This window comes from Schistocerca americana, chromosome 3 (assembly GCF_021461395.2).
Source record: "Schistocerca americana isolate TAMUIC-IGC-003095 chromosome 3, iqSchAmer2.1, whole genome shotgun sequence".
Taxonomy (NCBI): domain Eukaryota; kingdom Metazoa; phylum Arthropoda; class Insecta; order Orthoptera; family Acrididae; genus Schistocerca; species Schistocerca americana.
This window is the reverse complement of record NC_060121.1, coordinates 495688802-495716756: the sequence shown is the minus strand read 5'-3', so window position 1 is coordinate 495716756 and position 27955 is coordinate 495688802. Positions and strand designations below refer to the sequence as shown.

General features: G+C 40.6%; 1 protein-coding gene across 1 annotated transcript in view; it reads left to right on the top strand.

Moving 5' to 3' along the window:
* The window catches only part of LOC124607048 (eukaryotic translation initiation factor 3 subunit L), a 64801-nt gene that overhangs the window by 13333 nt on the left and 23513 nt on the right, over positions 1-27955 (top strand). Inside the window, exons 2-8 of the mRNA XM_047139224.1 lie at positions 1920-2101; positions 6220-6304; positions 6417-6546; positions 20081-20307; positions 20412-20582; positions 25893-26063; positions 26171-26317. Of these exons, the coding sequence (XP_046995180.1) occupies positions 1920-2101; positions 6220-6304; positions 6417-6546; positions 20081-20307; positions 20412-20582; positions 25893-26063; positions 26171-26317 (1113 nt within the window). The remainder of the gene's footprint in view (positions 1-1919; positions 2102-6219; positions 6305-6416; positions 6547-20080; positions 20308-20411; positions 20583-25892; positions 26064-26170; positions 26318-27955) is intronic.

Genomic DNA, 27955 nt, shown 5'->3' with positions numbered 1-27955 from the left:
TTGAATACGCATGCCTATACCAGTTTATTTGGCACTTCAGTGTAGTAAGTCCTGAATATAACCACAAACCTGGTCCTATACTAAATAATGTATTTCATTCACAAAATGACAATGCGAACTGGTATGGAATGACTTACAAAAAGTCAAGAATCATGGCATTAAACTGGGTGTCATTCTCTATTGATACTAAATAACATAGGTAAATGATGTGTACTTAGCTGCTGAAGATCTCTGTTTGTAATCTCCATGCTGATTTTTAAAATGGTGATTTTCATTCTCTAAAAAGGTCATAATTCTGCAAGAGGTATTTGTATATGATACTGACCTATAATTATGTGCATATGTCCTGAACTTGAGAATGACCTATACTTTTTCCCTAGTCGTTTGGTACACTGCTGCTAAAAGGGGAGCAAGTTCTTTTACATAATATCATCTTGTCCAGATGCCTTTCCATTGCTGAAAGACTTTGATTCCTATTCTGTGATCACATATCTCGCTGTCTGCCATTTCACTATTTCAGTGATAGTTATTATCTTTCACCATGAAACAATCTTAAAAGACCGAATTCCTTCTCAGTGTCATCTTTCAACTTTTGTGCATGTATTGTGACTGAGTGACTGAAAGCTAATTTCGAGCTGCCTTCTGACTTAAAACAAGACCCAAACTATGTAGCCATTCTGGTCAAGTCAGGTGGCAATCTCATAATTTTGCTCAGCACTTCAAGAATTAAGATTATGCACAGTTCCTTTGAATTTTATCCTTTTGTGCTCCACAGCTTTGTACCAAGAGCTGAATACTTGATGATGTCTGCTCGTATAGTACAGACTCATTTATTACATGCATGGTACACTGGTTACATAGAATAGGTGTACCATACTCATAACCAGGCCTAGGCCTGGTTAATTATGAGCTGTAGGTGAGAGCCTCAGAAAGTCAAAGTCCATCACAGTGCTTGTTATATATGTATAACAGCTGGACTGTTGAGTCTGAGTACTGAAGAGAGCAACATGTAAGTGAACCTCTGCTATGCATGTTGTTACATTTATTCTGAGTGGGAAGAAGTTGGTTGGTGCAGTGTGATCCTATTTGTGCTGAGGATTGTGTTCCTGGTGAGCAGTGCTGCACACTGTGTAAACACTGTGATTCACATGCCACTGGTGGTAGGAGCATGCAAACCTTACCACCTTTATTGATATCAGATTCATGGGCTCCAACACTCTTGTTATTATATTGTTAAGCAAAATAGATTTCCTGCTGTTCTCGACATTCCCTGTAATACCTATAGTCAGTGATGCTGTATTCAGCTTATAGCTACTGATTCCCTCCTCTGTGTCAGCTGAATCAGAAAGGTAGAATCTGTATGTTTACAAGGAGGTTAAGATGTAGCATACTGAGTTGGTTCTCTGATTAACTGCTCAGTCTTTTTAACCTGCCCAATCTCTGCTAAAAGTTTAAATCCACGGACTCTCCCAACCTATAGCTGGAAAATGGAAGTGTCCCCCTATTAAAATGGTGTAACTATATATACATACAGTGTAATTGTAGCAGTTATTCAGTCAAATGTGGCATCCAGCCAAAAAGCCATAAATTCAAAGTGGAATGAGCTTGCAATTATCATCATTGACTACTTGGTCACCGAATCTACTATGCGAGTGTCAGTTGCTTATTGAGGTAATGTTGGAACATTGTTCTAATTATATTTCTTATTTTTTCTCTACTCATTAGAGACAAATGCTTAATGGCCTGTGACTCCCTTTTTCCCCACATCAGTCATTAAAACTGAGTGAATGTTTAACCTGTATAGTGTTATCACTGTTAAAGGGACGAGTGATGTAGATATTATTTATACTGTAAAATAATGGGTTTCGCTGATACTTTTTCACCAGTGGTTTAATATGAATTCTTTGCCTTCTTTTCAGGCGTATGAGTCTTATCAAAATGGAGGACTGGATTATGATCCTCACACTTCAGAGGCTCCTGCTGAGTATGACTATGAACAGTATCCACAAATAGACAAAACCGTCAGGGAGTTTCTTCTGTATTTTGCAGACTGTGTCAATGAGAGAATGTTGTTTGAATTGCAGTCTCTGTATGAAACTCAGTAAGTAAACAGAATGAAATAGAGCAAATTGATAGCTTATATTATGACTGTTGAAGGGATTGGGAAATACATAAATGAGTAAAAATGTAAAACAATGAATATTAAAATGTAATGATTGTTTTGTTTATTGTGCAACAAGTTAAAAATGTGTAGCATTTTAATGTGTCATGCGGCATTTGATACGTATTTGGCCTTGTAATTGGATTCAGCAGATGCAGAAAGAAATTGCAACATGTTCTTAAGGAATTCTAACCACGTCTCCTTTCTTGAAAGTAAAGAACAGATATTGTAAGTTTTGTAAACCTCCATTGCCAGGTTTGTAAAGGCCTTGTCGCTACTGCTTTGGAGCCTGAGTTGCCACTGTTGTTGAGTTCATGAAATGGCTTCTGGTGCAGTACTTCGCTAAGACAATTTCTCCCTGCCACTATTACACAACTATGCCCCTGACTCAGGTAACAGGATAGGAGAACGAAGGTTCTACAACACTCCAACAAATTAGTAACAAAGACACACAAATGAGTTAAAAAGGTTTACTTATCTTAGTGACTTGTCAAATAATGAAGTCTGCAACACTGCTTGTGATATAACACAAAAAAAGGTCCTCAATGGCTAAGTGCAAATAAATGTAAGTAAACTTCACAGTACAAAGCAAATGCAATTTACAGCAAATGTCTGCATCACTGTGGTATGTTGTAAACAGTTATCATTTACACACCGTGTATAGTGGGGATGATAAAATACAGACATTCACTAATACAATCTAGAAATGGGTAGGGTGTGATGAATAAAATTACATTATGTCATGTGTTGTAAAATTACTTTATGTAAGTCCAGTATTGTAAAATAATTTCTTCAAGAAATTTTTGTGTGTCTTGCAAATACATAAGGTACATTAATTTCATAAAACTAGATGATGCTAGTGAATGTCTTTTTCTCAGATGTAGTACAGAAAGATTAGTGGAATATTATAATTTAGTTACAATTCTTGGCCTGCTGTGTATTGGTATGAGAATTCTGTGTTGAAAGAATACAAAATACACTCCTGGAAATGGAAAAAAGAACACATTGACACCGGTGTGTCAGACCCACCATACTTGCTCCGGACACTGCGAGAGGGCTGTACAAGCAATGATCACACGCACGGCACAGCGGACACACCAGGAACCGCGGTGTTGGCCGTCGAATGGCGCTAGCTGCGCAGCATTTGTGCACCGCCGCCGTCAGTGTCAGCCAGTTTGCCGTGGCATACGGAGCTCCATCGCAGTCTTTAACACTGGTAGCATGCCGCGACAGCGTGGACGTGAACCGTATGTGCAGTTGACGGATTAGAGCGAGGGCGTATAGTGGGCATGCGGGAGGCCGGGTGGACGTACCGCCGAATTGCTCAACACGTGGGGCGTGAGGTCTCCACAGTACATCGATGTTGTCGCCAGTGGTCGGCGGAAGGTGCACGTGCTCGTCGACCTGGGACTGGACCGCAGCGACGCACGGATGCACGCCAAGACCGTAGGATCCTATGCAGTGCCGTAGGGGACCGCACCGCCACTTCCCAGCAAATTAGGGACACTGTTGCTCCTGGGGTATCGGCGAGGACCATTCGCAACCGTCTCCATGAAGCTGGGCTACGGTCCCGCACACCGATAGGCCGTCTTCCGCTCACACCCCAACATCGTGCAGCCCGCCTCCAGTGGTGTCGCGACAGGCGTGAATGGAGGGACGAATGGAGACGTGTCGTCTTCAGAGATGAGAGTCGCTTCTGCCTTGGTGCCAATGATGGTCGTATGCGTGTTTGGCGCCGTGCAGGTGAGCGCCACAATCAGGACTGCATACGACCGAGGCAAACAGGGCCAACACCCGGCATCATGGTGTGGGGAGCGATCTCCTACACTGGCCGTACACCACTGGTGATCGTCGAGGGGACACTGAATAGTGCACGGTACATCCAAACTGTCATCGAACCCATCGTTCTACCATTCCTAGACTGGCAACGGAACTTGCTGTTCCAACAGGACAATGCACGTCCGCATGTATCCCGTGCCACCCAACGTGCTCTAGAAGGTGTAAGTCAACTTCCCTGGCCAGCAAGATCTCCGGATCTGTCCCCCATTGAGCATGTTTGGGACTGGATGAAGCGTCGTCTCACGCGGTCTGCACGTCCAGCACGAACGCTGGTCCAACTGAGGCGCCAGGTGGAAATGGCATGGCAAGCCGTTCCACAGGACTACATCCAGCATCTCTACGATCGTCTCCATGGGAGAATAGCAGCCTGCATTGTTGCGAAAGGTGGATATACACTGTACTAGTGCCGACACTGTGCATGCTTTGTTGCCTGTGTCTATGTGCCTGTGGTTCTGTCAGTGTGATCATGTGATGTATCTGACCCCAGGAATGTGTCAATAAAGTTTCCCCTTCCTGGGACAATGAATTCACGGTGTTCTTATTTCAATTTCCAGGAGTGTATATTTCATATGTTGTACATAAAATCCTAGAGTAGCTTTTCCTTAAGTTTCCTTTTAGATCTGATTATGGCCATTAATGTTTCAAAAGAATTTTACTGGCAAATACAGCTATCACTTATATCTCCAAATACTGTGTTATTCATAAAATAACAGGATTATATGTAATCCAACAAAATCAAAGTTCCATTCTCAACTTTTTACTTGTTTCATAATATGTGTTAACTGACTTCTGAGGCTTAGTGTCCAGCAACTCGTTGCCAGAAAGAAAATCCGGAGCACCATGGAAGACAATGTTCATTTTGATCTGATGACAGAACATGCCTCCTGGGAGATGGTAGATGTGCTGATAATGTTTTCATCATAATATGCCAGCAGATGGCGTAAAGCAATAGCTACCAGAGTGCTATATGTTCATACTGCTAGTAGGTTATTCCAGTGCCCATAAGGCTCAATGTGGTGCACCGCCAACTGAATAACTTTTAGAGGGATTGTATTATGGTCTTTCCAGTGGCGGGATCAATTCAGAGTATTGCTGCAAATTTCGAGGTGTCACATCAGCTGTGGAGTGATGCTTCAGTAATGGATGTGTGAGCATTCTCACACTGACAGGTGAGGTTCTGGATACCCACACAGCATAGATTCCTGCCAATACAGTTGTATTGTAAGAGAGATCATACAGCTTCCTCAACTCAGTTAAGAGCAAATGTGAGTGCACAAGTGTCAACATGAACTGTTGCAAACTGGTTGTAAGCAGTGGGACTGCGTTCATACACACATCTACCCTGTTTTCCACCCACACCACAGCATGGACTGCTGCTGTCAGACAATCAACTGGAGGATGGAGTGGTGCACTATAGTCTTTATTGATGGAAGCAAATGCTGTGTGCGTGCAAGTGATGGTCATTCACACATACAACATAGACTTGGTGAGCACTGTGTTAACCAATGCATTCATCCAAGAGATACTGGTCTCACCCCAGACATGTGGCCTGGGGTGCTATAAGTTACAACTCTTATTCACTTTTGCTGTTTGTGGAGGGAATGCTGACCATTGCTCAATATGTGCAGAATGTTGTTTGATCAGTTCTTCAGCCACCCTTGCAGAAAGAAGGTATTGTACTGTTCCAACAGGATAACACTCACCCCATATAACTCAGTGTGCTCCGCAAGACATGCATCAGCGCACCTGGGCAGCATATGACCAGACTTGTCTCCAATCGAGCACATGTCAGTCATGATAAGGTGACATGGGATTCGTCCACCCACAACCCTTGCAGAGCTACATAAACATATCTAGCAGGTGTGCGATAAAGTATTCCGAGGCAGTATTCCTCACCTTTACATTCAACTGCATGCTAGAGTCTATGCCTGCATTTCTACCTGTGAAGGCTACATTGCATACGAATATACACAACTGTTACCTCAGACCAGCTCAAGATATTGTTCTGTTAGTGTAATCTTTCCTTGTACTTGATATGCATTGTTTCTACAATAAATTGTAAATGAATTTGAAAACTCCCAATGGATGTGTTCGGACTTTTGTTTTCCGGCAATGTATCACATGTTTTATAAACACAGTAGCAAATTCAGTCCCACATGTAGGACATGGCTAATATTATTTCTGGTCCTTCACGGCATTAAGATTATATGATGTTACAGTTTCCCAAAAACAATGGAAGACGCTTATGGGAAAGCTCCTTGGCCTTCAGAAGAAATGGTGGTTCGTGTAGTTGGACAAGATCCTGTGAGTATATATTAAATTGTTATGTGCATGAGGAATATTTTAACAGTGTGTTATTTCACCACAAGTGTCGCTAATAATTAATGGCTTTTCTCTTTTCCTTAATTTATTACAGGTATTTCTAACTCTCTACAAAGAGTTATATTATAGGCATATTTATAAAATCACTGAGAAGCCTGGCCCAAGTTTGGAAATTCGAGTTGGGTCATTCTATAATTACTGTGATCTGTTCACATATATCCTTGGTAAGTATGTGATAGCTTAATGATGCACAAATATAGTTTCATTTCAAAAAGAGATGCAGCTGTGCTCAACAGCACTATTAGCTAAGGTGTTTAAGATTAAAACTAACATGTTTTAGGAGAACATACAACTATTTTCAGATAAACAGCTTTAAAAGAATAAGAGGACATTATTCAGATTTTAAAACCAAAAGGTAAAAAATAAAAGAAGTTCACTTGTTACAGCAATCATTATCCTCATTTTACTACAGTGATCTGTCACTCGCATTGTCATAACCACAAATTCGCTCTTATCAGTGTGATAACCACCACTATTGGTGTACGTACTTACACCAGTTACTGTGGGTCTCTAACTATCGTCTATACTTGGGCACTTGCAATATGGCATCAAGCAAGTGGTTTCAGAAATGTGCACTTACAGGTCACTGAAGCCACCATTTGTGGACACTTGAACACCACACTTGTGTGTGGGATCGAAACAGTATGCACTTGTAATGACTGCAAAGTCATTCACTTTCACTTACACATTCAATCTTACATTAATATTGATTTTCACTCTGTCAGATGTAATGCAATATAGTCTTTCCCATAAAATACTTAAGTTCATATGCAGGGTGGTCCATTGATAGTGACCGAACCAAATATCTCACGAAATAAGCGCAAAATGAAAAAACTACAAAGAACGAAACTCGTCTAGCTTGAAGGAGGAAACCGATGGCGCTATGGTTGGCCCGCTAGATGGCGCTGCCTTAGGTCAAACGGATATCACCTGCTTTTTTTAAAAAAATAGGAACCCCCATTTTTTATTACACATTCATGTAGTACGTAAAGAAATATGAATGTTTTAGTTGGACCACTTTTTCCGCTTTGTGATAGATGGCGCTGTAATAGTCACAAACGTATAAGTACGTGGTATCACGTAACATTCCGTCAGTGCGGACGGTATTTGCTTCGTGATATGACTTGTCTCCAATTGAGCACATGTCGGTCATGATAAGGTGACATGGGATTCGTCCACCCACAGCCCTTGCAACGTGTGTTAAAATGGACCGTTTACCAATTCCGGAAAAGGTCGATATCGGGTTGATGTACGGCTATTGTGATCAAAATGCCCAACGGGCATGTGCTATGTATGTTGCTCGGTATCCTTGACGACATCATCCAAGTGTCCGGACGGTTCGCCGGATAATTACGTTATTTAAGGAAACAGGAAGTGTTCAGCCACATGTGGAACATCGACCACGACCTGCAGCAAATGATGATGCCCAAGCAGATGCTTTAGCTGCTGTCGTGGCTAATCCGCACATCAGTAGCAGAAAAATTGCGCGGGAATCGAGAATCTTAGAAACGTCGCTGTTGAGAATGCTACATCAACATTGATTGCACCCGTACCATATTTCTATGCACCAGGAATTGCATGGCGACAATTTTGAACATCATGTACAGTTCTGCCACTAGGCACAAGAGAAATTACGGGACGATGACAGGTTTTTTGCACGCATTCTATTTAGCGACGAAACGTCATTCACCAACAGTGTTAATGTAAACCGGCATAATATGCACTATTGGGCAACGGAAAATCAACGATGGCTGCAACAAGTTGAGCTTCAGCGTCCTTGGCGGGTTAATGTATGGTGCAGCATTATAGGAGGAACAATAATTGGCCCCCATTTTATCAATGGCAATCTAAATGATGTAATGTATGCTGATTTCGTACGTAATGTTGTACCGATGTTACTACAAGATGTTTCATTGCATGACGAAATGGCAATGTACTTCCAACATGATGGACGTCCGGCACATAGTTCGCGTGCGGTTGAAGCGGTATTGAATAGCATATTTCGTGACAGGTGGATTGGTTGTCGAAGCACGTTCACCAGATCTGACGTCCCCGGATTTCTTTCTGTGGGGAAAGTTGAAGGATATTTGCTATCGTGACCCACCGATAACGCATGACAACATGCGTCAGCGCGTTGTCAGTGCATGTGCGAACATTAGGGAAGGTGAACTACTCACTGTTGAGAGGAATGTCGTTACACGTATTGCCAAATGCATTGAGGTTGACGGACATCATTTTGAGCATTTATTGCATTAATGTGGTATTTACAGGTAATCACGCTGTAACAGCATGAGTTCTCAGAAATGATAAGTTCACAAAGGTACATGTATCACATTGGAATAACTGAAATAAAATGTTCAAACTTACCTATATTCTGTATTTTAATTAAAAAAAAAACTACCTGTTACCAACTGTTCGTCTAAAATTGTGAGCCGTATGTTTGTGACTATTACAGCGCCATCTGTCACATAGCGAAAAAAGTGGTTCAACTAAAGCATTCATATTTCTTTACATACTACACGAATATGTAATAAAAAATGGGGGTTCCTATTTTAAAAAATGCAGTTGATATCTGTTTGACCTATGGCTGCGCCATCTAGGGGGCCAACAATAGTGCCATCTGGTTTCCCCCTTCAAGCTAAACAAGCTTCGTTCTTTGTAATTTTTTCGTTTGATGCTTATTTCGTGAGATATTTGGCCTGGTCACGATCAATGGATCACCCTGTATACCAGGAGAAATCATACAGTTAATTAGTCAGTGCCTAAATGCACTCACTGAGATATCAACAATCTTTCTCACATTTATCTTAAATTGCCAAAGGATCAACACACACAAAATTAGACAGTATTTTCTGGTCTGTGGTTCTAGTACTCCGAGCGGCATCTTTGTTTGGAAGACTTGTATAAAATTGCTTTGATCTTTATGGTCTATACAGGAATCTTCTTCTTAAAAGTATCATTGACTTATTTTCTGTAAATAGTCCCGCCGTCAATTATAAAAAAGCTACATATTCCATTCTGCACATACGGGTGTACTACACCAGTGATAAGGGTAACACACGGGGAGGAATTAATAAATAGGGTGCAAACTTCAAAGTTCTTAAGTGTCCATATTAATGAGAATTTAAACTGGAAAAAAACGTTTCAGAACTCCTAAAAGAACTTAGTTCAGCCACATTTTCACTTGAATCGTTGCATATCATGAGGAGAGACAAATCAGTAAGTTGACATATTTTCCTTCAGTAATGTCACATGGAATAATATTCTGGGGTAATTATTAAGAAAGAAAGTCTTCTTTCCTCAAAAATGCGCTGTAAGAATAATATGTGGTGCTTACCCACAGTCATCTTATGGACATCTGTGTAAGAAGTTTGATATCAATCCACTGCAGCTTAAAAGGAACAGTGATGCACATCAGTACAATACCAGAAAGAAAAATGGCATTCATCGCTCCACATTACTGTTATCTTTAGCACAAAAAGGGGTGCGCAATGCTGCAACTAAAATTTTTCATTATTTACCAAGTGATATAAAATATTTGATAGACAGCAAAGTAAAGTTTGAAAATGAACTTAAAAAATTTGTTCTTGACAACTCCTTCTAACCCATAGAATAATTCTATTATTGTAAAGTGTAAAAGGTAGAGGGTAGGAATTTCTAACTCACATATGTGCGTTAAGAAGCCAGCAAATAAATAACATGTTCAGGATGTAGCCACATTTACAAACTAATTTTTGATGTGAATGTAAAATGACTCATTAAGATTTGTCATAAAAGCAAAATGATCCATGGAACATGAAACTAACTAACTAATGCCCTTGTACTTGTTCACCAAGCAGGGTTTCATACTGTCCCTCTTATGGTGAAATCACAAATGCGCAAAAATCTTGAATCTGACTTATATGCATTGATAAGTCTTGCTTTTCGTGTTGTTTCATAAAGGAAAACCTTGAGTATGTTGCTGCAGTAGTGTAGAAGATAATAGATGTAGAAAATAGATGACTTTGGCACTTCGTTGAGTCATAAAGTGTAGTGCCACAATAACATATGTGTGTGTAGCCTGTGAAGCAGTCATTGAAGTGAAGCACATAGTGTTGAGCAGCATGTTCAGCAACTAGGTGATCCAGCTGTGTCTTGGCTGCAGTTTGCCAGTGGCCATTCATGTGAACAGACAGCTTGTTGGTTGCCATGCCCATATAGAAATAGGTACAGTGGTTGCAGCTTAGTTTGTAGATAACATGACTGCTTTTACAGGCAGTGCTGCCTTTGATGGGATAGAGTGGGAATATGTATGAGACAGGTCTTACATCTAAGTCTATTGCAAGTATATGAGCTCTGATGAAGGGGTTGGAAGCAGGGATGGAGTAGTGATGAACGAGGGTATTGCGTAGGTATGGTGGGTGGTGGAATACCACTGTGGGTAGGTTGGCGAGAGGTAGTTGAAACCCTGTTGGAGAATGTGATTCAGAGGTTCCTGTCGTGGGTGGTAATGAGTCTTGTGGGAAGTGTTCCCTCAACATGGAAGCTAACCTAAGAGCCACAGAACAGCAATCCACCACCTAAAAACTGATCCCGACATTATGATGATACCTGCTGACAAAGCTGCCACCACCTTAGTTTTGAATCACAGGGATTACGTGGTGTTAGGACTCTGCCAGCAGTCTGATGCATCCACCTACAAACCCTGTCAGTGACCTCATAGTAGAAATTCAACAGGATGTCCAGTCTCTCCTTAAATCCCTAGGCCCATCCCAGATGCCCCACTCTCTCTCTCTCTCTCTCTCTCTCTCTCTCTCTCTCTCTCTCTCTCTCTCTCCCCCCCCCCTCCCCCTCCCTCCCTCTCCTACCCTCCTCTCATCCTCCTCTCATCCATACCACTCCCTGAACTCCTACCTTTTACGTGCTTACCACTGTTCATAAACCCAACCACCCAGGACACTCTGTTGTGGCCAGTTACTGTGCTCCCACTGAGAGAATCTATTCTCTTGTGGACCAACACATGCAGCCTAATACCCTCCTACATAAAAGGCACCAACTGTCTCCTCCACTAAATATCCACAGTTCCTGTTTGTTTACCTCACAGCACTCTGTTCGTCACTGTAGATGCCATCTCTCTCCACACTACCATCCCTAATGCTCATTTTTTTGCTGCGAATGAACACTACCTTTCCCAATTCCCGACTAACTCCAAACCTGCAACTTCCTTCCTGGTCTCCATGTCCATCTGTACTCTCACCCACAATTAGTTCACATTTGAAGGCATCACCTACAAACTAATCTGTGGTAGTGGAATTGGCACCCACAAGACACAGTCATGTGCCGACCTATTCATGGGCAATCTAGATCATTCCTGTCTTACCACGTGGAGCCCCAAACACCTCACCTGATTTGGATTCATTGATGACATCTTTCTTATATGGACTGCATTCGAGGACACTCTATACACATTCCTCCAGAACTTTGAATATCTTCTCCCCTATTTTCTTCACTTGGTCCACTTCAGTCCAACAGGCCATCTTTCTCAATATTGACTGTCACCTTAAAAATGGCTACCTCGGTACCTCCATCTGCATCAAACCTACCAACCACGAGAAGTAACTCCATTTCAAGAGCTGCTATTCATTCCATGTTAAGAAGCCCCTTCTATACAGCCTCAACCACTCGCCGCTGTCACATCTGTACTTCCAAGCAGTCCCTCTCCAAATGTGCTAGGGGTGTCACTGTGGCCTTCACAGACTGAAATTACCCTCCCAACCTCATAAAGAAACATATCTCCCATGCCTTGTCTTTCCAGTCACTTACTACCTCTCACATTCCCACTGTCTGGCCGCAAAGGAGCACTCCCCTCTTGACAGGGGCAATTGAATCACGTATTCTGCAAGGATTGTTACTACCTCTTGCCTTGCCCTGAAATGAAGACTATCCTGATCACTACACTTCCCACCCCTGGTACAGCAGTATTCTGCCGCCCACTGAAGCTACATAATAACCTTGTCTGTTCCTACTCCAGCCCTGCTCATATTCCTGCAATAGACCTAGATGCAAGACTTGTTCTATACAGCATTCCACTACCACTACCACTACTTCAGTCTCGTCACAGGCATCATCTATCCCATCAATGTCACGGCTACCTGTGAAAGCAAACTAAACTGCAACCACAGTGCTGTTTTCTACATGGGCTTGACTACCAACTAGGTGCTGTCCACATGAATGACAACTGATAAACTGTAGCTAAGAGACAGCCACACCACCAAGTTGCTGAACATGCTGCTCAGCACAGTGTGCTTCACTTCAATGACTTGTTAATTTCAGTGAACTGCAGAGGTGTGAAATCTCCCTGCAATAACCCACTCATTCCCTTCCCTGCTCTCACTCCAGCACTACGCAGCATTCTATTCCACCAATGCACCCACTACTCTTTTTTTCTCTCCTCTAATTCTTTATTTTTATGCTCCTCCCCTCCCCCCCTTAACTTGCTGATTGCACCTAGCAGCCCTATACTGTCACCACCACATCTCTGCATGCTCCCCCAAGCAGCACTACAACCTCCCACTCCTACACTGCTATCCCTCCCCCTCACTGCTCCAGCCTTCTTCTTACCCCCACCACACACAGATTGCTTCTCCCATCAGGTGCAGTTGCTCGCAGTCCAGCCTCAGTGGCCAAAGACAGTGGTCATGTGGTGTGAGTGAGTTGTGATTGTGTGAGTGTGTGTGTGTGTGTGTGTGTGTGTGTGTGTGTGTGTTTTCTACTTTAGAAAAAGAACTTTTGGCTGAAAACTCAAATGTACAGCAGTCATTTCATTGTCCCTGTCTGCGTCTCAGCAGCTCTTGTATTTGGTGAGTAACAATCTATCCTTCTCGTAATATTGTAATTTACATGATCAGTACATTACAGAATTGAGGAAACAAAATATCCTGAATGGTGAACCATACATTAAAAACATAGGCACACAATTTCCGGAATGACTCTTGCAACCTGATCGGTAGTAGAATGAAGGTCCACACAAAAATGTTACACAATACAGACCATACAATCAAGATACGTATGCTTTCAGGAATGTGAGAAGTTCGAATAAACACATTTTTATTGCAAGTAAAATCCAAAAGACGATAAAGGTTAAAAATCAAGGAATACAGAAAATAGCAAAGGGGATTTCACTTCTAGTCCTTCACAGTAAAATAGACATGTTTGCTGCAGTTTTTCTACTCTGTCTGAAATGTAACAAGAACTCCTGTGAAAAGTGCTTTTTCAAAATTATGTGATGGTATTGTTGCACAAGACAGTTATGTAGCAGGCACATACAACATATAAAATTCACAAGGCTTGGTGGTGGTCAGCCAAGGTAGCAAGACTCAAATTATCCTTGTGTAAACCACACTACAGTAGACAGAAGTTGTCATCAGGAAGGTATCTTGATTTAGCTTTGCATGTTTTAGTACTGCAAGAGTAAAGCTAAATATGAAGAGGGCAACTACAAGTCAGCAACTCCTCCAAACTACATACCACTATTCACCCAATACAATTTAGGATCTTTAAATTTGAACATCAGTGTCTTAAATGTTCTAGTGCTACAGAAACAACAGGATTACGCATTTAATATTCAGACACAGTAGGAGAACCTGGTGAAGTAAGATCCACATATAGATATTTACAGTGAAGAGATCTGGCTTGAAAGAAGCACAGTAAATGCAAATTGCAAGCACACAAAAAAAGTGCTTTGAATGTAAATTTCGATCTACAAGCTGTGTTGAATACTTTTAAAAAAAAAGTGGCGCATGTGGCAGTGTAATATTTGACAATATACAACCTGGGAAATCAAGAGGAACTTGTTACCTCTAGATTCAGGCAGATACATAGTAAAATTGAGTCAGTTGCAATTGCCCTATGTGTTTATGGTTACGTAATGGTGCTGTCAGAAATCACAAAGTATGACGTGAGATAAATAAGTGATTCAGCAGAAGAACTGTACAAGGGTTAGTTTTGATGTTATAATTATTAAATCAGAAAGATAAAGCTAACAGTCCCCCCCCCCCCCCCCCCCCCCCCCCCCCAACCTGGTACATGTCTAAAGTCTTGGCATGCTGCTAGAGAAGCCAAAACTACAGTACTGGCCATTAAAATTGCTACACCAAGAAGAAATGCAGATGATAAACGGGTATTCATTGGACAAATATATTATACTAGAACTGACATGTGATTATATTTTCACGCAATTTGGGTGCATAGATCCTGAGAAATCTGTATCCAGAACAACCACCTCTGGCCGTAATAATGGCCTTGATACGCCTGGGCATTGAGTCAAACAGAGCTTGGATGGCGTGTACAGGTACAGCTGCCCATGCAGCTTCAACACGATACCACAGTTCATCAAGAGTAATGACTGGCGTATTGTGACGAGCCAATTGCTCGCCCTCCATTGACCAGATGTTTTCAATTGCTGAGAGATCTGGAGAATGTGCTGGCCAGGGCAGCATTCGAACATTTTCTGTATCCAGAAAGGCCCGTACAGGACCTGCAACATGCAGTCGTGCATTATCCTGCTGAAATGTAGGGTTTTGCAGGGATCGAATGAAGGGTAGAGCCACGGGTCGTAACACATCTGAAATGTAACGTCCACTGTTCAAAGTGCCGTCAATGCAAAAAAGTGTGACCGAGACGTGTAACCAACGGCACCCATACCATCATTCCGGGTGATACGCCAGTATGGCGATGACGAATACACGCTTCCAATGTGCGTTCACTGCGATGTCACCAAACACGGATGCGACGATCATGATGCTGTAAACAGAACCTGGATTCATCCGAAAAAATGACGTTCTGCCATTCGTGCAGCCAGGTTCGTCGTTGAGTACACCGTCGCAGGCGCTCCTGTCTGTGATGCAGCGTCGATGGTAACCGCAGCCATGGTCTCTGAGCTGATAGTCCATGTTGCTGCAAACGTCGTCAAACTGTTTGAGCAGATGGTTGTTGTCTTGCAAACGTCCCCATCTGTTGACTCAGGGATCGAGACGTGGCTGCATGATCCGCTACAGCCATACGGATAAGATGCCTGTCATCTCGACTGCTAGTGATAAACAAGGTCGTTGGGATCCAGCACAGCGTTCCGTATTACCCTCCTGAACCCACCAATTCCATATTCTGCTAACAGTCATTGGATCTCGACCAACGCGAGCAGCAATGTCGCGGTACAATAAACCGCAATCGTGATAGGCTACAATCCGACCTTTATCAAAATCAGAAACTTGATGGTACACATTTCTTCTCCTTACACGAGGCATCACAACAACGTTTCACCAGGCAATGCCGGTCAACTGCTGTTTGTGTATGAGAAATTGGTTGGAAACTTTCCTCATGTCAGCATGTTGTAGGTGTCGCCAGCGGCGCCAACCTTGTGTAAATGCTCTCTGAAAAGCTAATCATTTGCATATCACAGCATCTTCTTCCTGTTCGTTAAATTTTGCGTCTGTAGCACGTCATCTTCGTGTTGTAGCAGTTTTAATGGCCAGTAGTGTAGATGATGCAGTCCATTGATAAAGTAATACACATTTGGTTATGCCTCTTCCAGCAGCATACTATAGTACTGTGCCCTGGGGACCTTGTAACAGGACTGCGGATGTGTACCTGCAAATACAGTGAAACCCTGCTTTTATGCTTTTCAAAGGACTTTTAAAAAAATGGTGTAAAATGCACGAAAATGTAAAATGTGGGAAATAACATTTTGAGCTGTAAAAGTTACATATAGGATACCCCCTGAAACTTTATGTATGATGTAAATACATAACAGGTATGAAAAGACTTGTCAGGGACTTGTTTATTATCTAATAAAAACCGCTGATGTAACTGGAACTGGTAACTGTCTGGGAAGTAGGGATGTTTGACTTAATTTCATATGCCATAATTGATGTTTTTGAATGCCTGCAGCTGTCATTTATTATTTAAATAATGAAATACTGCACTAGTTACGTACTTTTCATGATTAGCCCTACGCGTTTCAAGAATTTTTTCTTGTTGTCAAGTGCAAATATGTACATAAGTATTTTGTGTGGTATTTGAAAATGCATCATTCTACGCCTTTTGCACCATAGTCATCTTATTGAGGTTATCAGTTTCTATGCTTCATCAGTTATGTAGAAAATGACACACACGTGCAAACTATCACTCGCATTGTTTGTTTGTGTAACATCACAAAAAATACGTACATACATAAATACTGCACTTGCCAATGAGAATAAATTCTCAAAATACGTTTTGCTCAGCATGAATAAAATATTTAACCTGCGCTGTGTTTACACTAAAAACATTTGAGCTACTCATAGTGAATGACGATGTCAACTAGCACAGCAAATGGCCACACACCGAAATATGCTAAATATGGTTTGACAAAGGTGTCGCAATGAGCACAAAATTCACGAAACTGCCTTTATGCAGTAGAGACAGTTCGGATATGGTTGTGATTGGTCATGATATCTTCATTTGAATGAAACTAGTTATTTCCATAAGCTACCGCACCAAGTAAGAGCTTGGCAGCGGTGGGAGATACAGCACGAATTGTTCCAACTTTTACACGTTTACCAGTTTAAATCCGCTGAGTATAGTGCCCTGGTGTCAAGAAACTTAACCATGTAATATATATAAACACTACTGGATGGCCAATATCATGCCAGCGTCATTTTTTCTCCACAAATGTTTTTTCGTAATGTGTAAATCATGGGAAAATTACAAATATGTTGACGCAAAATTGGGTGCAAATAAACATTGTGGGCATAGGAAATGTGACGGGAGCGAAAAAAAAATGTAGTAAATGGCGGGAAAACATTAATTCCAGGAACGTAAAAGTGGGGTTGTACTGTAAAGTGAAAAATAACATAACATTATTTTTTTTTGAAGTGATAATTAAAACATTGTCTCCTCCTCTTATTACAGACAACTTGATACTTTTTGCATCTGCAGCTGTAGTAACACATCATGCAAAAAGAATAATCTACATTGGCACACAACTGGTTTAGTATCCTATAGCCACACCCTTAGCTGCGCATCTAAATAGAAACAGTCCGAATGACTATTCACGTGATCCAGATGACCCACATCATAACACGAGTCACAAAACCCTAACAATGACCACCACTAAACATGCTCACAGTACGTCATCATTAAAGACATTGATGTATGAAAAAAGAAAAGGGGGGGGGGATGTGTTACACTTGTCCAGGCTTCTTTCTGTGTTCTTGCTCCTGGAACTTTATATGTTTTAGTGTGTGTGTGCAATACATAATGTGTATTGGGGGGGCGGAGACCTTTTCTGGTAGTGTATAGGTATGCAAGATGTGCTTAATTGACTGCTTGTCCCACCCCATGGTGGTGGCACTCTCAGCAACGCAAGTGCTATACTCTATGTACTAATACTTCGCCATTCGCTCGCTGTGGCTGGTGGTTTGTTGCTATTCACAGGGACTGCCACTAGAATGTGCTTGATAATCTGGAACTTTTAACACTGTGGCTTGGTACTGGGTATTATCCAGGGTCCCTATATGCCATATTTATTATTATTATTATTATTATTATTGATTGTAGGTTCTTCCTTGCTTTTACCGAGGGTGGTGTACATGTCATTTTATCCCATTTCTGACTACCTGCATTTGACAGGTAATGCCATTTTACTGGTGTAGATTTTTTTTAATGACTTAGTGTTTTATGTTTAGTGATTTTCAGTATTAGGGTTTTGTAATTGTGATGTTGAAGAAGCACAGAAATGGAGTGTGACTATTCATTCCAAGCTAGAGACAAAAAGTAAGTATGCAGCGGTGAATAAATACCATATCTTGACATTTGTAAGAGTCGTAACAATAAATCAGATGTAAAATAATTCCTTAAACTTGTATTATTGACTCTGAAGGCTGTGTAAAACATTCAATCCCCTTTGTATCAATACTACAATTCAGATTCATTGTTTTGACGTAAGTGGGACAGTATGTTACATTTTTTGCCTTACACTTGCACATAAATAAGATTGTGTTCCTGAACTATCAGACAGTGCCCTTCTTCAGAACTAATACAGAATAGACATGCATGCATGCAGCTACATTGCACAGATATTGCGGCTCGATTAGTCTGCATCAGCAGGGTTGGAGGGGGGGAGGGGTTGATAGTGGCACTACCACAAATGCTAAGGCAGCTATTGAAGTATAAGCATTGACTTAGAATCTTCCCTTGCAACTGTTTCTGCAAGGTATTGCTCAGCTATATGGTGGTCTCTCATTCATAATGTGAAAATGGTTCTGAGTGGTGGATATACATAATTTGCACTGGCTTGTGCCATAATCTGAAATAGAAAACATGAAGAGGTGCTACTCAGGCTCAGCTTTACCATTCATGTAACTAGTTACTGTATAGGCTGCCATCAAATATTGGATAAAACTGGTACCATTGTTTCTATAATAAGTTATTTATATTTTAATCATGTTTTCTTGAATCAAATTTTCAGTCTGCTGCGGAAATGTGCTGATATGAAACTTCCTGGCAGATTAAAATTATGTGCCATACGAAGACTTGAGCTGGGAGACCTTTGCCTTCATTTTCTTGTTGATGTGAGTGCTTGAATTAAATATATCCCTGGGGGCCACATATCTGTTGCTTCCACACCCGGTATCAATCTTGTTATGATCTGGGTTACTATCACGTCATCTTGTAAGATATTTAAAATGCATTTTAAGTGTTTTACACAATGACTTGGCAGTACATCCATAAGGATTTTTATCCCTTGTGAGCATTTAACTTCTTAACAACAGTGTGCAGTATCTACATCCACATCTACATCCACATCTACTTCCATACTCTGCAAACCATGGTGAAGTGCATGACAGGGGGTATGTCCAATTGTACCTATTGTTAGGGTTTCTTCTCATTCCATTCATGTATGGAGTGTGGCGAAAATGATTTTTTCAATGCCTTTGTGCTTACTGTAATTATTCTAATCTTGTCCTCGCGCTCATTATGTGAGTGATAAATGTTGTTGTATATTCCTGGAGTCATAATTTAAAGCCGGTTTTTGAAACACCATTAGTAGACTTTACTGGGATAGTTCATATCCGTCTGCAAGAGTTTGCTAGTTCAGTTTCTTCAGGATCTCTGTGACATTCTCCCATGGGTCATACAAACCTGTGATCATTTGTTCTGCTGTTCTCTGTATATGTTCAGTATCCACTTATAGTCCTATTAGGTATGGGTCCCACACATTTGAGCAATATTCTAGACTAGTTCACACGACTGATTTTTACGTGATCTCCTTTGTAGAATTATTGCACATCCCCAGTATTCTACCAATAAACTGAAATTAGTCACATGCTTTACCCACAACAGAGCCTACGTGATCATTCCATTTTGTATCCCTACAAAGTGTGACATCCAGGTTTTTGTATGAGTTGGCCAATTCCAGTTGTGACTCATTAATATTCTAATCAGAGGATGCTACATTTCTTTGTTTTATGAAGTGCACAGTTATACATTTCTGAACATTATATCTGGCCTTGACTAAAAATTACATTGAAAAGGAGTGCTGGAGAGATACTAGACCCCCCCCCCCCCCCCCCCCAAAAAAAAAAAAAAAAAACGCTCACACACATGTATGTGCTGTGCGAACACATAGACCATTAACTTTAGTTCTGCAGAGTCAAAAAAGTGTTGTCTCTGATGTTGCAGGTGCTGAACATCCTGTGCCACTGGAACTGCCTGATCTATGGCTCTGGGAGATAATTGATGAGTTTGTGTACCAGTTCCAGTCATTCGCTAGATATCAAGCATCAAAAGCAATTGGTCCAGAAGAAATTGCTTTTCTACAGTCCAACAAAAGTGTGTGGAATGTTATAAATGTACTGAATGTTCTGCATTCTCTGATTGATAAATCAAACATAAAACGCCAACTTGAGGTAATTTTTGTCTGCCTTATAAAGTTATTTCCTTTAAAGATGGTAATAGGTGTGTATGTGTAAATTTGTACTGTACAAGATTTTAATTATGTGATAATCCTCAGGTTTATGCTAGTGGTGGTGATCCAAATTCAGTAGCTGGAGAATTTGGCCGTCACTCGCTGTACAAAATGCTGGGCTACTTCAGTCTAGTTGGACTATTGAGGCTTCATTCATTGCTTGGTGACTATTACCAAGCCATCAAAGTGCTGAAGAACATTGAGCTCCACAAAAAGGTACTGTTGAATTAATAAGACATAAATGTATACATTACATAACACACATTGATGTTGAACTATGAATTAGAATATACACCCTGAAGGGAAAAAAAGGCACCGCAAAGGAGTTATGTAAATTAGTCAAAAATTGTTATTCATACAGATATTGACGGAAAATGCAAAATTGTAAACTTTGGCAGCCAGTGGATGAACGTGTGATGCAGGTGTGCAGTTTCACCATGCAGCTTGCAAGGATAGTAAACAGGGGACATGTTGATACCACAGTGTAAAGTCTTTGTAGATTTCATTTTTATGTACTCAGTTGGACAGTAACTATGCCATGCAGACAGGCATGTTAACAATACATGCAGATGTCTGCATTGAGAGCAGATGTGTAGCTGGACTCAAAGAATCCAATTAGAGAAAACAATGAACTGCTCAACATTTGAAAGTAGCAATGCCACTATTTGATGATGTTGGCAGGAATGGGTGAACCGTAACCAAACACAGTGTCAAGAAGAAAGTGGCTGACCTAGAGAGAGGACAGAACGAGAGGACCGACCAATCTCCAGAGAGGCACTCGGAGCACCAGATTCATCAGTATCATTGATCTGACGTGCGACTGGTGCTTCGATGATCACAAGGACCATTAATAGGCCACTCACAAAAAGGGGCTGAGCTCATGGTGCCCCTTGTGCCAGCTACCATTGACCTCTGTCAAGCCTGTCTGCAGTAGAGTCAGGCACATTCAAACTGGAATTCCACTGACTTGAACAGAATTGTCTTCAGTGATGAGTCTTGCTTCAGACTGAGCTCTGATGACCAGCAGAGATGTCTCTGGAGGTTCCTCAGACAGTGGTGACAGAGCAACCTGACTGTTGCCCATCATATGGTCTGACAATCAGGTGTGATGATCTGGGGTGAAATTTCATTTCGTAACGGTATCCCCTTGGTTGTCATCTGTAGCACAGTTATAGCACTGTGCTACATCAATTATGTTCTAGCCCCATTTTGTTGCCTTTCATGGCAAGCCATTCTAGGCCTACATTTCAGCAAGATAATGCCCGTATCCCCATCTGACAACATTTTGAGCATTATGGGCAGTGCTCTCCAACCAGCTCAGGATTTTGACTTTGTAACATGCCAGTTGGTTGGATTTTGGCACATCATCTCTCAGGAGGATAACCAACAACTCTATCAACTAGTGCTGAGCCAAATAATTGCTTACATAAGGGCCGGAGGTGGATCGACACCTGTTTGTTTGCTCAGTTTTTTGTCTTTCTCTGGAATAAATCATCCAGCTTTTCTGAAATTGTGGTCGTTTGTTTGTCTGTACATGTACGTCACATTTACCGATTTCTGTCCCATTTGGATAATTCCATCATTGTGTGTTGTTGTTGTTGTTGTTATACAGGGATAAATATTTACCAAAAGAAAATTGTTTAGTGGCTACAAAGATAATATCCTGTGCTATTTTCAATTTGATTTGGCAAGTTTAACATGTGGCCTAAGAATTAAATTTGACAGATGGTACTGTTGGTTGGTACCCATTCTGTATTCTTTAAGATAGATTATTTTGATAAAAATATGAGCATTTTTCATTGGAGTACAAAAAATACATCTTCTATCATTATTAATATTAGTACTGATGCAACTTTTTTGATTTACTGTCTAAAATTACATCATCATACACAGTGTTTCAAAAAGAATAATCTGATTTTGAACAGTATTAATTGCGAAACATGGGGTGTGCCAGTAAGAAAATGTGTGTTGTTTGAATGGGTGTGGCCAAGAGTTTTAGAAAATTGCTGTTCGATATCAGTCAGAGGGTCTTCTTAGTTTGCAGTCAGTCAAAAGAAAGAAGGCGTTTCGTATGCTGCTGTTAGCGAAGAGTCAGTGATTTCGATCCAGCATCCTTTTCATCAGCTTTTTGGCATTGATCTGCATGCACCGAAATATATTCATCATTGGTATCACCAATTTGAAGAGACAGGATGCTTGCACAAAGGTAAGAGTCCAGGTCGACTTCGCACTTATGATGACATGGTGGGAAGAATTCAGCAAACGTTTGAACAGAGACCACGAAAACCTATTCGCTGCACAAGCAAAGAACTGGCAATGCATCATATGACTGTCTGGCAGGTGTTAAGGCTTTGTTTGGTCTATAAAGCAAACAAACTACAATTACTGCAAGCTCTTCAGGTGGATGATAAAAGCAAACATGTTGACTTCAGCAACGCCCTGCTAGAGGTTATGGAAGATGATACTTTTTTACCATGTCTAATTTTCAGGGAGTATGTGAAGGAAAGGGTATTCATCTCTCCTTTACCTTGTGACAGAGAAGTAGTGAAAAAATAACAGCTGCCTTAACTTCTGTAAAAGCGGATATGTTGTGTACAGTTCGTGATGAATTTGTCTGTTGTCTAGATGATGATCATGCTTCTGTTGGTGGACACAGGGCATTCTAATAGCATAGCTAAAACTTAAAGATTTTTTTTAGTATTTTCAAATTTATCCCATGTTTGTAGTACTATTTTATTAATAAATGTGGAGATTTGAAATCAGGCCACTCTTTTTGAAACACTGTGTGTAATGAAATCAAGTGCATTTGAATTAGGTAAGTTTTTGTAAAAAAAGAGAGAGAGGTAGAGAGACCAGGGGGGGAGAGAAGGAGGAGGAGGAGGGATTGGTTGATAGGATTCATCTTGAAGTATCAGGGGAATAGACAGTTTGGTAGTTGAGAGATGTGGAAGGTAAAAATTGTTGAGGAAGATCAAGTGGATGAGCTGCACAGAGATGAAGACTTGGAGCAGACAGTCTAATGTGGAGAACTGCTTCAAACCAATTTCTTTGCATGAAAATCTCAACAGCATCCACATACCAGTAATGCTGACACTGAAAAGGAAAAATCTAATATAGAAACAGAAATACTAACTGTTGTTGGCTTGCTTCTTCAACAACACAGGCACATATTGTGTTCAAATAAATCACAGTTCCTCACTTTTCTAGAAGTGCACAAAACAAGAAAACACTGGAGATGTATACCTCTTAGCCAACATATTACTATGGAAGTACAAAGCTCAGATCTTCGTACAGGAGAACACTGTTTGTAGGTTTGACTGGGGGAAACAGTCCAACGTGAACCACACTTTTGGTCCAGCCTAATGCCATCAGTTTGTTCTCTAAAGACACAACTATCTGTTGATTAATGTGCAAATACAGTACTGCATTAGGTAGACAGGCAAGTCCAGGAGAAAACCACACAGTGCAGGGTCTTTGTCAATGGGTAAAGATAGCTGTAAACATCACCTGGTTGTGACAGATGAGTCCCTGGCAGTCAACATCACCCTTAAATCTGCCACAGGTGTTTTACCACATAACTTGGCACTGGCGGATGCGTACTTTACAGCTGTGCCTGTCAACCCCGCCAATCATATGCGTGATTATATTGACTGACCCAGCAGAATTACAAGGAGAACTTTTGAGAAAAATCCTGGTGGACATCAACAAAGTAACCTAGAATGCTAATTATTAATAATCCTCAAAATAGGGTAACAGTACATAAATTTTGAAATATGTTTATTCAACTTTGATGTTGTAACTAGGTTACAAATCTCGACACTGATGTTGTAACTAGGTTACATATCTCGACACTGATCATGTTAGTTAATTTAATGCATTATTTTCATGGCTACAGTCTTTTAACATTGAAAGTTTTCATTAAAGTGGAATAAAATGTGTGTTGATTGCATTTTTGAAAATTTAACCCAAAGCCAGCATTCAATGACATGAATGTGGGGAGCCTTTCCAAAATAACGTACAAATTAGCTGTTATGCTGTTCTGTGTTGCACTCCTTAGTTCTTGAGAAGCGTTATAATTTCCGGAACGGATCAGTAAATTTCACTGTTTTTGCCCTCTGTTGTAGCACTGGAAATGGTATTTTCTCAATTTGACTGATTCATTTGCGCACATAGATGCAGCTCAGGTGTGCGCGTGTACTCCCATACACACGTGCATACATACACCCACAGTATGGCATGGCTGAGTTCCTTGGAGTCTGTTGCAATCTTTCCACTGTGGAAAGCTGAAGATAGTCACAGAAAGTTGCAACCAGTCTTCATTGTCCACAGACAACTGATAAACTACTTTGTGGATAAGTTGTGCTTAGGTAGGAGAGGGATATCCTCATGGGAATTGGAACCCAGTGTCGTGCAAACATACTGCAACCTTTTTTATGTTGTGCTGGGAATTGGCTGGAAGTGACAGGAAAGATTATAAAGGTTCATATCCACCTTCACAGCAGGACTACACTGAAACCACAGCTGTGTGGAGGAAATGTCATAATTTCTCATGAACAATCTGACAACTGAACATGATCAGAGACAATCATTTTTAAAAGTGTTTGAGAATTCTAAAGTGAAAAAAATCCATACTCCATACTCCAGGAAGGGACAGCTGCCTCCTTTTGCCCAACCTTGCAGATGCCTGTTGTGCATTTTTAACTGATTATCATATTACAGTTTTAAGCTTTGTTTCTTTGCTGGCAGAAAATAATATTGAATTAAAGGGGATCTGCATTTTTGCAAGATCGTAATATTTGCTTTGTTTTACCCAAATATGTTTCACCACAGTTGTGGCATCCTTAGTGGGATTTTTCCTTATAGAGACACACACATTGTGTGACTACCAAGAGAAATCAACCACAAGTCTGTATTAATACACCATGTCACCATTTCTGTATTTGTCTTGCCCTGAGCTGTACTTGGTTTATATTTGCCTCCTAAATGCGTTTTTGTGTAGATATGGCATTTTCTCCTGATCAGTGGTGAATCTTGTTGTGAATTGTGTATCTAAACCATAGCAATATAATAAGCCCTAGAATTCACCAGTGATCAGGAGATCTGAATATATATCAAATAAAAACAAAGTACAGTTCAGGACAAATGAGATGCAGTGATGATCACATGTATTAATTTAGACTTGTGGCTGATTTCTGTTGGTAACCACAAAGCACACACAATGTAAAAGATCAAGACAATAAAACAAAAACCCACTGGGTATGCCACAACTGGGGTGAAGCATGTTTGGGTGGAACAAAACAAAAATTGTGTTCTTGGAAAAAGGCAGACACTCTTCAGTTCATTATTCATTGCTTAGTTGGACAAGAATGTTAATCCGAATTTACTTAAACTTCATTTAATTGGGAGATCACCTGTGAAAGTGTCTATATTACATCTATACGTTAGTACTATGTTACTTTTCATAACTATTACATAGATCTACTTCAAGGAAATTTGTATCAAACACAGCATTAATCTATTCTGCAGAGTCAATATGCACATGTCCCGGCATGCCAGATCTCAACATCATATTACGTTGGATTCTCATACATGATGATGAGACGATATTCAGATGCTATACGCACTTTCAGTTCAAGCTTATTGTATATTCAAAGGACAAAACAGATGTATCAGTCTACCAGTTACCAACATGATCAGGTAGGCAGTAAGAGTTTATGAGGACTGACTGACACTTATATTATGCTACTCCACTTTCGTATGAACTGCCAGCTATAACTAAAATAATGTGATACTTCATTTTTCAGATCAAGAAACAGACAGATCAGATGTATCACCTGTTGGCTATTTGCCTTGTTTTGCACCCACAGTATATAGATGAGTCTCTTCAACATGCATTAAGAGAGAAGAATTTCATCGAAACAATGAACAAAATGCAGCATGGTCAGCTTGAGGTACATGAAATAGTAATAATAATAATAATAATAATAATAATAATAGACACTAATAGTGATAATAGCGAAGGGCATTAGGAGTGATGTAGATTGGTTTAGCACATTTCAATACTTGTTTAGTATTGTTGTTGTTGTTGCGGTCTTCAGTCCTGAGACTGGTTTGATGCAGCTCTCCATGCTACTCTATCCTGTGCAAGCTTCTTCATCTCCCAGTACCTACTGCAACCTACATCCTTCTGAATCTGCTTAGTGTATTGATCTCTTGGTCTCCCTCTACGATTTTTACCCTCCACGCTGCCCTCCAATGCTTGATTTGTGATCCCTTGATGCCTCAAAACATGTCCTACCAACCGATCCCTTCTTCTAGTCAAGTTGTGCCACAAACTTCTCTTCTCCCCAATCCTATTCAATACCTCCTCATTAGTTACGTGATCAACCCACCTGATCTTCAGCATTCTTCTGTAGCACCACATTTTGAAAGCTTCTATTCTCTTCTTGTCCAAACTGGTTATCGTCCATGTTTCACTTCCATACACGGCTACACTCCATACAAATACTTTCAGAAATGACTTCCTGGCACTTAAATCTATACTCGATGTTAACAAATTTCTCTTCTTCAGAAACGATTTCCTTGCCATTGCCAGTCTACATTTTATATCCTCTCTACTTCGACCATCATCAGTTATTTTACTCCCTAAATAGCAAAACTCCTTTACTACTTTAAGTGTCTCATTTCCTAATCTAATCCCCTCAGCATCACCCGATTTAATTTGACTACATTCCATTATCCTCGTTTTGCTTTTGTTGACGTTCATTTTATATCCTCCTTTCAAGACACTGTCCATTCCGTTCAACTGCTCTTCCAAGTCCTTTGCTGTCTCTGACAGAATTACAATGTCATCGGCGAACCTCAAAGTTTTTACTTCTTCTCCATGAATTTTAATACCTACTCCGAATTTTTCTTTTGTTTCCTTTACTGCTTGCTCAATATACAGATTGAATAACATCGGGGAGAGGCTACAACCCTGTCTCACTCCTTTCCCAACCACTGCTTCCCTTTCATGCCCCTCGACTCTTATAACTGCCATCTGGTTTCTGTACAAATTGTAAATAGCCTTTCGCTCCCTGTATTTTACCCCTGCCACCTTCAGAATTTGAAAGAGAGTATCAACATTGTCAAAAGTCTACAAATGCTAGAAACGTAGGTTTGCCTTTTCTTAATCTTTCTTCTAAGATAAGTCGTAAGGTTAGTATTGTCTCACGTGTTCCAACATTTCTACGGAATCCAAACTGATCTTCCCCGAGGTCCGCTTCTACCAGTTTTTCCATTCGTCTGTAAAGAATTCGCGTTAGTATTTTGCAGCTGTGACTTATTAAACTGATAGTTCGGTAATTTTCACATCTGTCAACACCTGCTTTCTTTGGGATTGGAATTATTATATTCTTCTTGAAGTCTGTGGGTATTTTGCCTGTCTCATACATCTTGCTCACCAGATGGTAGAGTTTTGTCATGACTGGCTCTTCCAAGGCCATCAGTAGTTCTGATGGAATGTTGTCTACTCCAGGGGCCCTGTTTCGACTCAGGTCTTTCAGTGCTCTGTCAAACTCTTCACGCAGTATCTTATCTCCCATTTCATC